The 15,526-nt window shown below is 45.8% G+C and overlaps 2 protein-coding genes across 3 annotated transcripts; one reads left to right on the top strand and one right to left on the bottom strand.

The window, feature by feature from the left end:
• The first annotated feature begins 521 nt into the window (after positions 1–521).
• csf3b (colony stimulating factor 3 (granulocyte) b) lies at positions 522–4,012 on the top strand. Of its 2 annotated transcripts, none has more exons than XM_077557418.1 (5): positions 522–1,324; positions 1,926–2,077; positions 2,146–2,256; positions 2,786–2,917; positions 2,995–4,012. In XM_077557418.1, exons 1-5 carry the CDS (start codon positions 1,309–1,311, stop codon positions 3,196–3,198), a joined length of 615 nt encoding a protein of 204 aa, XP_077413544.1. In that variant the 5' UTR covers positions 522–1,308; the 3' UTR covers positions 3,199–4,012. The 2 variants fall into 2 exon arrangements, with proteins under 2 accessions (XP_077413544.1, XP_077413545.1); XM_077557419.1 differs by lacking the exon at positions 522–1,324 and adding an exon at positions 1,335–1,828.
• A 3,551-nt stretch (positions 4,013–7,563) lies between these two features.
• samd14 (sterile alpha motif domain containing 14) lies at positions 7,564–15,497 on the bottom strand. The gene is made up of 11 exons (XM_077557388.1): positions 15,282–15,497; positions 14,948–14,997; positions 14,670–14,827; positions 14,422–14,535; positions 14,158–14,347; positions 13,911–14,004; positions 13,744–13,827; positions 13,495–13,651; positions 11,804–11,926; positions 11,543–11,698; positions 7,564–8,247 (listed from the first exon to the last, which is right to left on the bottom strand). The coding sequence occupies exons 2-11, from the start codon at positions 14,982–14,984 to the stop codon at positions 8,104–8,106; spliced, it is 1,257 nt and encodes a 418-aa protein (XP_077413514.1). The 5' UTR covers positions 14,985–14,997; positions 15,282–15,497; the 3' UTR covers positions 7,564–8,103.
• Positions 15,498–15,526: the final 29 nt, after the last annotated feature.

Raw genomic sequence — 15,526 nt, 5'->3', positions numbered from 1 at the left:
AAACATGCTAATAAAATGATTGTGTCATGTAGGGCTGCAGCTGATTACTTTTAATTGCTGAATAGTATTAAAAAAAAAAATCCATGCCTTTCTTCAAAAACATTTGTGCCCACTATGTTCATGCGCAGTCGTAGGCTATGATGTCTCCATGAAATGAGATTAAAATAAATAAAAGTTCATGTTTTCATAATTTTGCAAAAAATACAGTGATAATCAGTCTGCTTTCGCTGAGAACTATTCAAAGTCTGATTATTTGCTGTTGGGATTCTGAAATTCCAGCGAGATTTGGACAATTTAAAGTTGAACAAGGTCTCCAAACAATTACTCAGAAAAGTGGTTGATAAATTTTATAATTGTTGATTAATTGTTGCACTTTTACAATCGATTAGAACATTGTATTAAGTTTAACATGCTTGACAAAATGATTCCAAACTTTCCAATTTATGTCCATCCATGTTGTAAAGTGCTGCTCAACTTTTTTGGGGGAAAATCTATATATATATATATATATATATATAATTTATTTATTTATTTATTTTGCGAGGGTGGGGGGGTCATCGCAATGCGTTGTGGGATAGGTTATCTCAACTTTACTTCATTTTCCTGTTGTCGCAAAGTTGCTACCCACTTCATATTTAAGAACAATATATACATATGTCATTTTGTTGTTGTTGAAAAACAGCCTCCCAAACCACATGGACATTATCTGGCATTTTTCAACACATTTCAAATGAGTTTGACTTGACTTATTAGCCACTGGCTGGGCTTTTTCACCTCTTGGACAGGAAGCATGCTCAGTTGCTCATACATAATGATGATGATGATGATGAGTGAATCACTGTGTTGTGAAACGCTAAATATGCCTGTGTGCCTTCCAGATCTTCCACGATTTCCCAAATCTGAAGTGCGCGCACGGGACACGTCACGAACGCACGCCGACCACATTCAAATGGCCAAGAAGCGTTCACGTTTATTCATTAACAAAGTGTTGCATCCAAATTGTTCCATGTTCTCGTTTGAATTTAAAAAGCATGTCACTCAAATAATGATTTGGCGAGAAACACTTTGTTCAGGTAACAGCTTACTGTTTGCTTTCAAGCTGTACCCGGAAATGACATCGTGCCGCTTGTTCTTCTGGGCCGTAATGACGTCACTTCAGCAAAGTTGGCGTCGCGTTCGTGTCGTCTTGGTGGAAAGTCCCAGCGGAGCCGCTTAAATAAACGCGCCAATGGAAGCTGAAGCGGACTTGGTCTTCGTCTTTGTCTTGGTAGTCGAGAGAGCGCGACACCTCAAACCGCCGTGACCGACATGCACGCGCACGCAGGTGAGATAGAACAGAGGAAGCGCGCCTTTAACCTGCCACGCCCCCTCGCCTGGTCGCTGGGGTCGCCGCGGTCACATGCTCGCTAACGCTAGTTTGACCACTGGACTCTTGTACCTTGTTTAACATGTCAAGGGTGAAACAACTACGTGTTGTGTAATTTACCCGGTAGGAGTCGCTGGCTTTTGGATTAAAGGTGATGAGTTTCCAACAAGCAAAGTTAACGAGCTTCAAAGTTGACGGGGCTCAAATATTGTGTCCGTCACATGTGGACAGAACAAAAAGGAGCTTTGACATGGACGTCACAATTCCATTGCATTTCTTTTGCTTTGCGTTTGCGTAGATTCAGTATTGATTGATAGCAATATTACAATGTACCATAATCCTAATTTATGGCGGGGGTTGTGTTCCAGACGACCCCCGCATCAGAGAGAAATCTGCAAATTAGTCACCAAGTAAAACTTTAAAAACATTCACTGTATTCAGCAATCAGTATCCGGATTTGAGGTAAGGTGCAGATATGATTTTTGTCCACTTGGGGTCGTCCTTTTCATCATCAACATTCATCAATTTGACATTCATTCAATCTTGTTTCCTGCTGCAGTTTTCCCGCTTCTATGCTGCCTCCTGTTCCCCCGGGCGATCCATCCGGCACCCACCGCCACCGACCATTCACTGGCCCTGCGAGACGCATTGGAAAGAGCCCGCATGCTGGCCGACAAAATAGCCAAGGACGTCCCCGCCGTGCTCGCTCAGGTGGGCTCTCATCACTCGCTCGTGGGCCGAGCCGCTCACTGACCAATGCCGGTTTTGTGTCTCCACAGGTTTCAACCCTTGACCTCCCGCAGCCTAACGGCGACCTGCAGATGATGGCCGCCGCCCTCGGTATCCCCCCCGCGCCCATCTTGAAACCCCTCGTGCAAAACTTCAACATGGTCAGCACTTTTAAAACGTCTCGTCTCACAATTTGCTCAATTTCGGATCTTATTACAAATCTGTACCCCTGGCAGAGCTCGCAAATCCAGGTCCAGAAAGTAAAAACCCTGCAACAGTTTGGCTTTAGCCCCTGATGCTAGCTAGCTTGCTAGTTCTTTAGCAGGTAAATGAGCACCAATGGAGCTAGCTAGCTAGCACCTGGGGCTAAATGCCACAGTTTGGCTTTAGCCCCTGATGCTAGCTAGAGCTCCCTAGCAGGTAAACGAGCACCAATGGAGCTAGCTAGCTAGCTAGCACCTAGCGTTAAAGCCAAACTGTGGTAGGGTTTCTACTTTCTGGACTTGGATTTGCCACCTCTGACCACTGGTCAGTCCACGCACGCTATTTGACAATTGACTGCATAATATAATGTTGCAAATGACTTGCTGCCTTTGGCGATGACACATGAGATTTAAAAACCACACTTGCACACAGAAAATAGACTTGACTTTCTTCTTGGTTGATGATGTAATCTGGCGCCCCCTACAGGACACCTGCGTGAATCGCATGGCTGCAGGCGTGCGGATGTTCCAGAGTCTTTTGGGAGTTTTGTCGGAGCGCCTTGGCGGTTTGGACGGCCTTCGGGCCGACCTGCGAGACCTGCTCACTCACATTTCTAAGGTAACTTCAAGGTTAATGCTAACCGGCAGGATGGACGCTGCCGTGTGGATGTGTGCTAACGGCCGACACGTTTGCAGGTTCGGGAGGCGGCCTGGCCGGGTGGTGCCGAGTTGAGCCAGGATGAGGACCAGGACCAATGGGCGGGGCTGGCGGGGCGTCTCCAAGGCGACTACGAGGCACAGGCGGCCGCTCACCTGACGCTCACGCAGCTCAGATCCTTCGCGCATGACATCATCCGAAGCCTTCGTGCCATCGCCGCCCACAAGACGGTTGCGCGCTAAAACTCGTAACATATACTTTCATACTTTCTGCCTGCGAATGTGACACCAAGAAGGATGCCGGAACATTAATACTGGGACCTTCCCAATCGGAGGTGCTTCCTTCTCTCCCTGTGCTGCCTTCTGCTGGACGGAGACGTAACAGGACTGACAAGGGACTTAAGGCACACGTGCGGAGGAAGTTGAAGACCATGTTGGCGGTGGTGGGCGGAGGTAGCAGTCAGCCATGGTGAGGAATGCGAGGTGTGATCTGGCAAGCGCGCCGAGACACGCTCATCTGGTGCTTCTCACGAGAAGCTTATCTCTCTATTCCGCACACTCAGCATTTCTGAGGAAAGCACTTATTTATTTATCTATTGCTTCACTTTTCTTATTTATGAATTGATCATTCCTATTTATTCATCACCAACTTATTTATTGACTCACTGCTTTTTATTTTGACGGAGCACAAGTGCTTCCTGTCTTGGGGCTGTGACGGGAATCAAGCCCTAGAGATGCAACAATACAATGATTGATGACTAATCAATCAGTCAAATGAGACAATTTTGATAATCACTTAACCCTTTAGAGACCTTGTTGAATTCTCGTGGGATTTCAGCATCTCAACAGTCCACATTCATATTCTTTGTGGGGGTTTTCCCAAAAGAAGACATTTGTAAACATCATCTTTGACTTTGCAACACAACCATCAACATTTTTGCCGATTTTCTGATGGATGTTACGGACAAAACTGGGACAAGAATCATCATCAATTCATGTTTGTACATGTCGGTTTGAAATCATGACCTGTTTTTCAATAAAAGGATGGAAATTTGAAAAAAAATGCTTGAAATCTGATTTATCGATTCATTGAAAAACTAATTATCAGATTAAATGATTTTCAAAATGGTTAGTTGCAGCCCTTCTACATAGTGAGTTGGTCATTTTGTTTTAATGCAGTTCTTCTCAAATGGGGCTTGTGATCCCAGGTCAGGGAATGTTTTTTTGGGGGGCTGTAGTGTAATTGCACATCCACTACAGTAGGTGGCAGTGGTGCTCTCGTTGGCAAAGACTGCCCAAGGAGTAATTGCTCTTCTGCAGAGATGTTGGTTAGTTAGTTAGTTAGTTAGAGCTCTTGCATCGGTGACCATGCAGGTTGACCAGGGCTCTCTAATGGGGGTGGTCCAGGGCCGTCTGCTCCTGCTGGCCATTGGAGTCCTTTACCTGGGCGATTTTGATGCAGGGCCCAGCACGAAGGCATCGGAGCATGGAGTATACTTGGGTATGGTTGTTGTTTCTTGCTCCTTCTTCTTCCAGGCAGTCGGCCTGCTACGCCCAGAATCTCTTTCTGTCGGCTGTGATTGCCTCATTTCGCTCTCGATTGAGCCGTCGCTACTCCGTCATATTTCCACGGAGGCCATCTTCGCGGCGGCGGTCAACGATGTCCAACGTTTCTTGGGTGATCCAAGGATGCTTGGGCGGAGGCCAGCTCGTTGAAGCAGTTAGAGATGGAGCACTGAAACATGGAGGCGTTGGTGGGATCGCGGAGCCGGGTCGAGTCTGGGCAGGCCCGGTATCTAGCGGAGGAATCCGATCGCAGCTTCAGCCTAAGCGGTGGTCCGTGACGAACGAGCGCCAGCGGCGTGAGATGATAATGTGGTCGATCGCAGATCCTACCATCCGGGCCGTACCATGTCCAGTGGTGTATAAGCTTGCGAAGAAACCATGTGTCGGCAATGCATAGATTGTGTGAATGGCAGAGATGGATGTGGTGTTTGCCATTGTCATTGGTATATTAATATTAACGGTTATAGAGATGGGGTGATGAATGAGAAACACTGTTATAATGCATAGTGAGTTGGTGGCCATAGGTGTAAAAATGAATTGGTTGACAACTAATTGACTATCACGTTAAATGACACCTCTTTTAATAATCGAGTAATCGTTTCAGCCTCTCAACAGTCATCATTTTGCTTTTGTTTTGTAAGTAATGTTTGCAAACATTTGCTTTTACTTTGGAGAACAATGACCGAACCAGTAACAATCAGTTTCAAAAGGTTTGGCGATTACAACATCAACCCCTCTATTACTGAACAATACCAAATAAACAACAATAATTGATTCATAAAAATAATTTTTTAAAATACATTTTAATGCACAATTGTATTAAATTGATCATTGGAATAATTTATAGGATGAGCAATTCTAAAATGATTTGATTGTGATATAGCACTATAGCTGTTAGAGGGATATAGATATGCTGCTTAATTGTAGATAGCACCATTAACACTGTGTATAGTGGAGATGTGTTGCTGCTGACCTCGACTCGGGACGTCGTGAGTTTGTGGGGAGAATACTTCGAAGTCCTCCTCAACTCCACCGACACGTCTTCCTTTGATGAAAGAGAGTCTGGGGACTGTGAGGTGGGCTCTCCTATCTCTGGGGTCGAAGTCACTGAGGTGGTTAACAAGCGCCTCGGTGGCAAGGCCCCGGGGGGGGGGGGGGGGGGACGAGATCCGCCCGGAGTTCCTAACGGCTCTGAATGTTGTGGGGCTGTCGTATTTGACACGCCTCTACAACATCGCGTGGACATCGATGACAGTGCCTTTGAATTGGCAGACCGGGGTGGAGGTCCCCCTTTTTAAGAAGGAGGACTGGAGGGTGTGTTCCAACGAAAGAGGGTTTACACTGCCCAGCCTCCCTGGTAAAGTCTATTCACGGGTGCTGGAGAGGACGATCTGCTGGGGAGTCGAATTTCGGATTCAGGAGGAGCAGTGGGGTTTTTGTCCCAGCCGTGGAACAGTGGACCAGCTCTACACCCTCGGCAGTGTCCTTGAGGGTGCATGGGAGTTCGCCTAACAACTTTTATTTTTAATAACTTTTACGGACAGATTTTCTAAGCGCAGCAGAGGCGTTGAGGGGGTCCGGTTTGGTGGCCTCAACATTGCATATCTGCTTTTTGCGGATGATGTGGTGCTGTTGGCTTCATCAGGCCGTGATCTCCAACTCTCCCTGGAGCGGTTCGCAGCCGCATGTGAAGCGGTTGGGATGAAGATCAGCACCTCCAAATCCGAGACTATGGTCCTCAGTCGGAAAAGGGTGGAGTGCCCTCTCCGGGTCGGGGATGAGATCCTGCCCCAAGTGGAGGAGTTCAAGTATCTTGGGATTTTGTTCACCAGTGAGGGTAGGTTGGAGCGGGAGATCGACAGGCGGATCGGTGCAGCGTCTGCAGTGATGCAGACTTTGTATCGGTCCGTAGTGAAGAAGGAGCTGAGTCGAAAGGCGAAGCTCTGGATTTACCGGTCGATCTGTGTTCCTACCCTCACTTATGGTCACGAGCTGTGGGTCAAGATCCCGGATACAAGCGGCCGAAATGAGTTTCCGCAGGGTATCCAAGCTCTCCCTTTGAGATAGGGTGAGAAGCTCGGTCATCCGGGAGGGACTCTGAGTAGAGCCGCTGCTCCTCCGCGTTGAGGATCCAGTTGAAGTGGCTCGGGCATCTGGTTCGGATGCCTCCTAAACACCACCCTGGAGAGGTGTTCCGGGCATGTCCCACCGGCGGGAAACCCCGGGGCCGACCCAGGACACGCTGGAGAGACTACGTCTCTCAGCTGGCCTGGGAACGCCTTGGGATCCCGCTGGAGGAGCTGGTTGAAGTGGCTGGGGAGAGGGAAGTCTGGGCTTCCCTGCTAAAGCTGCTGCCCCTGCGACCCGACCTCAAATAAGCGGTAGAAGATTGATGGACGTAGATAGCTAAAAAAAATGACATAATCACGCTAGTGGCTTGACTTATTATGTTTTATTGTAATAAAGATGAGTGCATAGAATTATTATGGGAAAATTCTTGCGTAGCTTGGGAAGGACAGGCAGGCAAGCATCAAGGATAAGGTCAGGCTGTTCTGAGATTCATGTGCAAATGTTAAAAGCCTAATTGTTCAAAATAAAACATTTGTGCATAAATGACTGGCAAGCGAACAGAGGAAGCTTCTGACATCATCAACTGGAATTCACCCACCTTCTGCACTTCAACGGCAACGAGAAGGAACTCTGGACCAATCAGACAACGCCTCATTTCTGCTTTGAAAAAGTGTATAAGAGGGGTCCAGGAATAGATAACCTTTGTCCATCGACATCATCTTTGCTAGCGACTAGATAGGCGTGGCTATTGACTCAGAACTCTGAAATGTATAGACTCCTCTGTCCGGAAATAAATTGACTTGCTTTTAATTTGTCATTGTAATAGCAGTTCTTTTACAAAAACGAACACGCGTGTAACCTAGGGAAATAAAAGGTGAATTTAAAACACAGGTTCCTTCACTGTCCAGAACCTGGTTCACTTTTTTTGCAGTCTCAGTGTAACTGTGCTTTATTATTATTATTTTTTTTAAATAAATTTTGTATATCAAAATTTATATCGTAGATTGATTTTGCAGTGATCATTTTTCCAAATTGACTAATGTTACGAAGAACAAGAAAGCACAGCCAGGAGGAAGAGATGTAGAATGTCCAAAACCGAGGATGATTTCACGCTTAAAAATGATGTGTGTACTTCCAAGCCAAGCAGAACAACATTGTTAGCTCATTTGGATTTTTGGTGGAGGAACTAGTATCCACTATCCAGATCCACTTAGTCATGTTAACTGATTTGGAAATCATGAAAATTCCTCCACACCTTGCGTTTTTTAATGATTAACACTTCCTGTTATTTCACAATGAGAGGCTTTTATTGGAAAGCACGATCATGACAATAAATGCCTTCCAACAATCAAGAGTTAACAGCATTTGCGTCTCATTTGCATATGAGTGCGAGAAAGAAAACTGCACTTTGACCATATTTGGACATCCGGCTCGTAACAAGGTGATATCCGGCAGTCATGGCAGCCGCCCTCTGATTGGCCAACATCCCTGCCCGTGACCACCGCCAGACATTCAGTTTCTGTGCTGCTCCCGCTGCTTACGGCGATCTTTGTCTTTCTGCTTGCCGCTCTTCTTGCCCTTATCGGCCGCCGTCTGCAGGACTTTGATGCGCCGCTTGAGAGCGCCGCGGTCGCATGAGCTCAGCACGCCCAGACCCTGCGGACGGCACTCGGTTACTGTGGCAACCGCAAAACGAAGGATTTTTTTTCTCTTCCGGGGCTTGATCGATAGAGAAGTCAATTATAAATATATTTTAGAATATCAAATAAAATGCTGGAGGTGCTAACCTGAAGATACACAGATTGTAACCCCGGTGTAAAAAACTGTGGCGAGTGCCTTGAAATACGTGAGCCACATAAGTTTTCCAAGACGAGGGCCGTTTTTGGCTTTGACTTGAGATATGAGCACTGCGTTTTTGGCTTTGACTTAGAGATATGAGTGCTGTAGGGTGGCAGCGAACACAACTTGTTTGGCAGTTTGGCAAATAGAGGCCAGTTGTTCCAAAAAGTGCCTTCAAGCGGTTGAACGCCACTCCTAGCCATGCACGGGTACAATAGTTTGGGATTTTTCATTACAGTAGCATATTTATTGACAACAAAAACAAAAGGCATTTTTATTATAATTATAGTTAGTTTTGGTTAGTTTTATAACAGTATGACGTAGTTCAGGGGTGGGCAAACTTTTTGACTTGCGGGCCACAATGGGTTTGAAATTTTGACAGATGGGCCGGACCAGGAGCATTTGGACCTCATAGCACAGTAAAAATACACAGATAAATGTACAACCCAATTTACTTATAGTGTGCACTAAGGACTGCGTTTTTCAAATGTGCAAAATCCACTTATTTAAAACAGCTTTTCCAATAGCTTATTTTTATTGTTTTAGCTCAACTTTTGCTGTGTTTTTATGCTTTGTAAAGTGACCTTGGGTGTTCTGAAAGGTGCTGTTTTTAAATGAAATGTATTATTATTATTATTATGATTATTATAAAATAGCCCTAATCCAGGTAGTACGTTTGCCTCAATGAATATGCAAGATGCGGCATTTACACACTATTTGGCAAAGTGGGAGGAGAAATGTAAAGAGATTATAATAGCACATACACTGTGATCTGTCAAACCTGGTGACTGCATCTATTATTAATAGATTTCAATTCAAGGCGTAAAGTTAAAGAATTTTTTTCCATTGGCCCACCCATTTTTAACCCGGGCCCACAGTACGTGTGACACATGCGGCTGCATGATAGCCGCTGCTGCCTGTCACGCGCTGAGGACAAAGCGCGTACATCCAATCCGTCTCTGACCACTTTTCCATCTCCGTGGGGGACGCATAGCACACGGTGTTTGTGCAGCAGCTCAAAAAGAAGCCAAAAGACAACGAGGAAACGCTCATAGAAGTGCTCGACGCACGCCCCCGGGATGTATTCACCAATATCAACAGTCTCCTGCATGCGCGCTCCTAACCTCACCCATGACAACATGTAGAAAGACTATCTTCAGCTGTCAAAGGGATCAAAACACACAACAGTGCCACAATGTTGACTGATAGACTGAACTCTTTGTCCCTGCTTTCTTTCAAAAAAGAATTGACCGATTCTCTGGACTATCAGGGCATTATTGCTGTGTTCAACACAAAACCGTGCCGTCTCCTGCTGTAAATGTCCAAATCCAGGAAGAATTATATTTTTTGAATCAGTTATCTTGAGTTAAGCTTACTGCCATTCTCACGTTTATTTTAATAACGTTGTTATGAATGTACCCTGCGTATCTTTCTGTCCCCTTTCTGTGCGTAAACGAGCTTATCAGTGAGACCCCGACCCAGTGATCATATTTTCCGGGTGTGTAGAAGTTATATAGTCTAGTATAGTCTTTGGTATGACCCGGCCGGGAATTGAACCCAGGACCTCCCAGTCTCAGGGCGGACACTCTAACCACTCAAAAAAAAAAAAAAGATTTTTTTTTCTAGGCTTATTGGAGAAGTTCGGCGGGCCGGATTGAAACGCATAACGGGCCGTATTTGGCCCGCGGGCCGGGGTTTGCCCATGGCTGATGTAGTTTCTGTTTGTTTTTTGTTTTTATTTTGTTTAAAAAAAATGTTTTTAATTATTTTGTTTTTGTTAAGCACAATATAATTCTAATAGTTTAAGCGTGAGCTTCTGCCTATGCCTTTTCGGTCTGTATGTGTGTTGTTTTTTTATGACGGACATGTGTGTGTGTTTTTTTATTTTTATTGTATGACTGATCAAAATTAATTGTGTTCAATTTCATTCATTCATTCATTATAACCTCGCTACCATTTTAAGATTACTCTAAAACAAAGACAGACAACTTTATGTCTTTCAAACAAGTAAACACGTTTGCTTGAGGAATGGCCCCCTCTAGCTTAATGCTAACACATCATAAAAAACACCATTGACAGGCTAATGGACAGTGTTGTTACAGTTATCTTAAAAGCAACTAAATTACAGTCTCTTAGTTACTTTAAAGATTACGTAATTTTTAATTTAATAAATAGCAGTAGAAGTTGCTTTTTTGTTACTCACTTAAAGCTGCTCTCTGTAACAATTTGGCCAAAAATATCTTTACAATAGCCTTTTTATTTGACCATTTATGACTTTAGTAGCGATTTAATGAGTAGATTACCACTTTAGCTGTTCACCAGCCTCTGGCTAATAGTTTTTAGACTGGATTTGGGTTTGAATTCCCGCCGTCTGTCTGCGGATGTGACGTCATGTGCGCATTGTGACCATGAAAAAGCGTGTGTGCAGTTTCATTTTTCATTTAGTGGTGGCAGTACTGATTTGAAAATAAATTTTCCGCGTTCAATAGTGTTAACATGAAAATGACAATGGTACCTAAGGACGTAGGTACTGTGACGTGAGTCAACAGCAAGTAGCAGTACAAAGGAAAAATGGCCGCCCCTGAGATGGCTACATATGGGTGGATTTGTATGCTTAATTCATTTTCCACAAACACAATTTAATCAGAATGCCATATTTTGTCCAGTAGGGACGTATAGAACACTTAACACGCTTAATACGTTTGATGATTTAAGATGATATACGTGATCTAAAAATCAACCTCAGTCTCCCTAAACCAAACATACATTCATATCAAATTAGCCAATTAACACTCGTTGTTAACTATCATGTCTAGCAAAAGTTGCTCAATACGTTTATCCTGAAACAGATGCTCTATCTGTATGACTGTATTATACTGCCCACCAGTGGTCAAAGTAAGCATAACAGAAAAAGCTGATGCGCAAACAGTTTAATTCGTTTCATTACTCTTTGTTTTTATGAAGTGCAGTGTTTTAAATTCTATTTATCCTTAATGAAAAGCACAAACATGTTATTTTGGGCTCTCACAAACAGTACGTTTTAATCAGCGGCGGCGTTGTCGTTTACACGCATTTGCTGTGTGCGAGCGTGTGTGCGTGCATGCGCACTCACCTTGAGCTTTCCGCCGTCCAACTGGAGCAGCGAGCGTCCGTCCACGTGTCCGGCTTGAAATTCGGGGACATACTGGTCCATGCTCAGCTCCCGCAGCCACTCGCACACCTGCTGACTCGTCCAAGACGACACCGCGCACGACGCTTCGTCGCCAAGCTGACACACGTGCCCCAAAAATGCAGTAGAAGAAAGAAAAATTAAAGTAAACATAAAAACATTGTGCGTGTGTTTTTGTGTGTGTCTGGCGTGTGCATGTGCTACCTCGTCAGAAGACTGCGACAGCGTATGGTAAGGATGCGAGGAGGACATGGAGGACAATTCCACATGAGGACACACGGGCGGGGACGTTTGAGGAGGAGAAAAGTCCTCGCTCAAAGCCGACTCCTGCAATACACGCAAAAAAATTTTTTTTACCCCCCCTACCTACTTCCTGTTTGAGGAGCATTGTCAATTTGTCACCTTCTCTTTGCTTGCATCCAAACATATTGAGTCAGCAACTATGTGTTAGCTGCTATGAGCTAACAAAATATGCTAGCTCAAAGCGTCATGTTCTTTAGCACCCCTTAGTGCCAGCTGGTACTTATTCAGACAATGTTCCAACAGTGTCTATCTGCAATAGGAAGTGCCTACCATTTAAACGGAAGTGTTATCTTGCAACAGGTGTAGTTTGCCATTAGGCAAAGCAGGCAATTTGTTTTAACAACCAAGTATATATAGTAAGGCTTTTTTTTTAACCACTAGTAAGTTTTTTTTTTTTAACAACCATGTATGTAAGACGTCTTAAAAAAAGGAAGGCATCTTTAAAAAACATACAAAAAAAACATGTATAGTAAGGCTTTTTTTTAAACGACCATGTGATTAGTAATTTTATTTTCCTGTTTTCTGGCGTGTTTAAAAAAACAAAACAAATGACCATGTATATAGCAAGGCAGATTTTTGTTGTTGTAAATAACCAGGCATAATAAGGTGTTTTTTTAAACGATGTTTAGTAAATTAAAAACGGCCCAAAAATAGTAAAGCTTTTATTTACATTGTTTTTTTTCAAAACGACCATGACCATGCCATTAGTAATTTTATTTTCCTGTTTTCTGGCTCACCTAGAAGGATTCTTGCTAAAGTTAAACTCAAACAAAACAAGTCACTTGAATGAAGCACAATTAATGCCGATTGTTTGACGATACAGATGTGCAATTTTAAAATGACGTACTTTGTATACTACAAATGGCCGCCGGGGCACCCAATTCCTTCTTGCTAGGGGCCCCTGGGGAATGTTGCTACGCCTCTGGTGAAGAGAAAGTACTTACTTGTAACAGGAAGTACATTCCAGTTACAGGATATGTGTACAGTCAACAAGAAGTGTTTACTTGCAAAGGAAAGTGTGTGCCAGTAACAGGAAGTGCATACAGATGAACAGGAAGTGTTTACATCCATCCATTTTCCACTGGTTATCCAGGGTCAGGTCACAGGGGCAGCAGCTTTAGCAGAGAAGCCCAGCCACTTCGCCCACCTTTTCCGGGGGGATCCCAAGGCATTCCAATGGAAGCCAAGAGATATAGTCTCCCCATTGTGTCATGGGTCGTCCCTGGGGCCTTCTGCTGGTGGGACATGCCTAGAACACCTCACTAGGGAGGGGTTCTGAAGTCATCCTAAACAGATGCCCGAGCCACCTCGTCAAGCAGCTTGAATCTGAGTCCTCACCCTGCCTCAGAGGGAGAGCCCGTAGATCGACCAATAACTTGAGAGCTTCCAGAACAAGACCCTAAGACACTTGAACTCCGCCACTTGGGGCAGGATTCCCAACCGCTTCACACATGGCTGCGAACCGCTCGGGTGCCAGTTCCACATCGTGGCTTGAAGAAGCCAACAGTACCACAACACCTGCACAAAGGACCCGCTCTACCTCCTGAGCCACCGACGATCCGAAATGTTCACTAGTAAAAGGAAGTGCGTACCTGTGAGCAAGACTTTGGGGGCCCATGTGCAGTCACAGGATGCGTTTGTGGGGATCCAGGTGTCGTTCCTGAGGAAGAAAACCAGGAAAACGAGACGAAGGATGCGGACGCTCGCGAAGATGAAGACGAACACTCTCGGAGACTCTCGGACATGTCCCTGGGCAGCCCGCAGAGGTCAGAGATTAGTGTGTGTGCGGGGGAAGGCTGGGGGGGGGTTGTGGTCAGGCTAGGTCAGGGGCGGAGAATTACCTGCCGCCCGCCTCGCTGGCTCGTTTGTCTCTTTTGTCCAGTTTGTCCTTCTTCACCCGAAGGTATGAACGCCTGAGCGTCACGCTGATCACAGAACAATAGAGTAAGTGACGTCATAACAATTCGGGGCAGAGCCTATAATGCACAAACATGGCCGCCGCGCTCACCCCAAATCCTGGAAGCGTCTCTTGGTTTTCTGGTCTAGCAGCACCGAAACATGGTCGGCAGGACTCGAGTCTCGACTGGACTCCGACACCAGAACTGATACGCACACACGCACAGGCACACGCACACGCACACGCACACGCACACGCACACACACACACACACACACACACACACACACACACACACACACAAACACACATGACTTTGTGTGTCTGTGTGTGTGCGTATGTGTGTGTGTGTATATACCTTCACTGTCCGGCCTCCTGCTCCTTCGCGTATAAATTGGAGAGGCATCGGAGGAGGCGGGGCATGACCTGGAAAGTAAGCAGGTGGATGTGTCCAAAGCCTCTTGAGACGTGTCATTGGTCAATTGGTGGTAGCGTGCCCGTGGGGCCACAGTCAATGACAGGCTGGCGTCATCCGGCAAGCGACGCACCTGAGAAACATCGACAGGGAGTGGACAGTGTTATTTTTTTTCACGTTTTGAATACTGACGTGTGATTGACCCACTAGTGATGTTTCGAAGAAGGCGGAGCTACGCGCAGACAGAAGCAAATCAGGGGAATGGGAGGAGCCTCGCATTGTCACTTGGAGAGGAGAGTGGACAGAGAACGTTGCATTGTCCTGGTGTTCACACACACACACACACACACACACACACACACACACACACACACACACACTGATCAGGTGCTGTCTCATGGTCCCCTTTGTTTACACACACATACATGTAGGAGCCCACACGTGTGTATAAGCACCTGTTTCCTATCCAGACTGTCATCGCCGTTGTCGTCATTTGAGCTGACGCTGTCATGGCAACGGGAGCGAGAGGGGCGGTGCCTGCGGGTCAGCTGGGCCCGCCCCTTCTGGATGCTGTTATCCAGCAGCTCCGTCTCGGGAATCACCGAATTCAGCTCTGACACACGCACACACAAACACGCACACACAGGTGGTAACCTGATGACATCATCACGATCCATGATATGGTGTAAAATGTAACTTTAACATCAGAAGCTAGCACTAAGTTGCTACCTACCAAACACGCTGTCGCTGTCGTCCAGGCTGGCGGACATGACTCAGCGCTTTCTGAAAGACCCCCACCCCCCACCACACACACACACAGAGGAGAGTCAAGACAACATGAATCAGCTGTTTAGGATGCAGGATAGAGGAGGGAGTGGTCAAGAGAGGCAGAGACACACAGAAAGATGGTAAGCGAGAGACAGAGAAAGAATGAGAAACAGAATAACAGAGAAAATGAGAGTCGAGAAAGAGAAAGAGAGAGCGGCCAACTGCCCTCCGGATGACACGACTAGAAGACTGGAAGTGCTGACGTCATCACATGTTCAACAGCTCAATCAGGCTCACACCTCATTCCCATGTGCTCCAATGTTGTCTTGCAGAGAAGATAGATGAAGATGAGACGTAGATTGATGATAAGATGATAGCGAGGAAGAGGCAGGCGGGCGGCGGTCTCACGTCATGACACTTCCGCGCTGGACGCAGTCTGCCGGCTGGAGGCGGGAAAAATGCTGCCTCATGCACGCAGCATCAGCACCAGTTTTGCGCGGGCACGAGCGCCGCCTGGCTCGAGCACGCGTGCGCACTAGTCAAG

This window comes from Vanacampus margaritifer, chromosome 2 (genome assembly GCF_051991255.1).
Source record: "Vanacampus margaritifer isolate UIUO_Vmar chromosome 2, RoL_Vmar_1.0, whole genome shotgun sequence".
In the NCBI taxonomy this organism is placed as follows: Eukaryota; Metazoa; Chordata; class Actinopteri; order Syngnathiformes; family Syngnathidae; genus Vanacampus; species Vanacampus margaritifer.
This window is presented reverse-complemented; position numbering and strand designations above follow the sequence as displayed.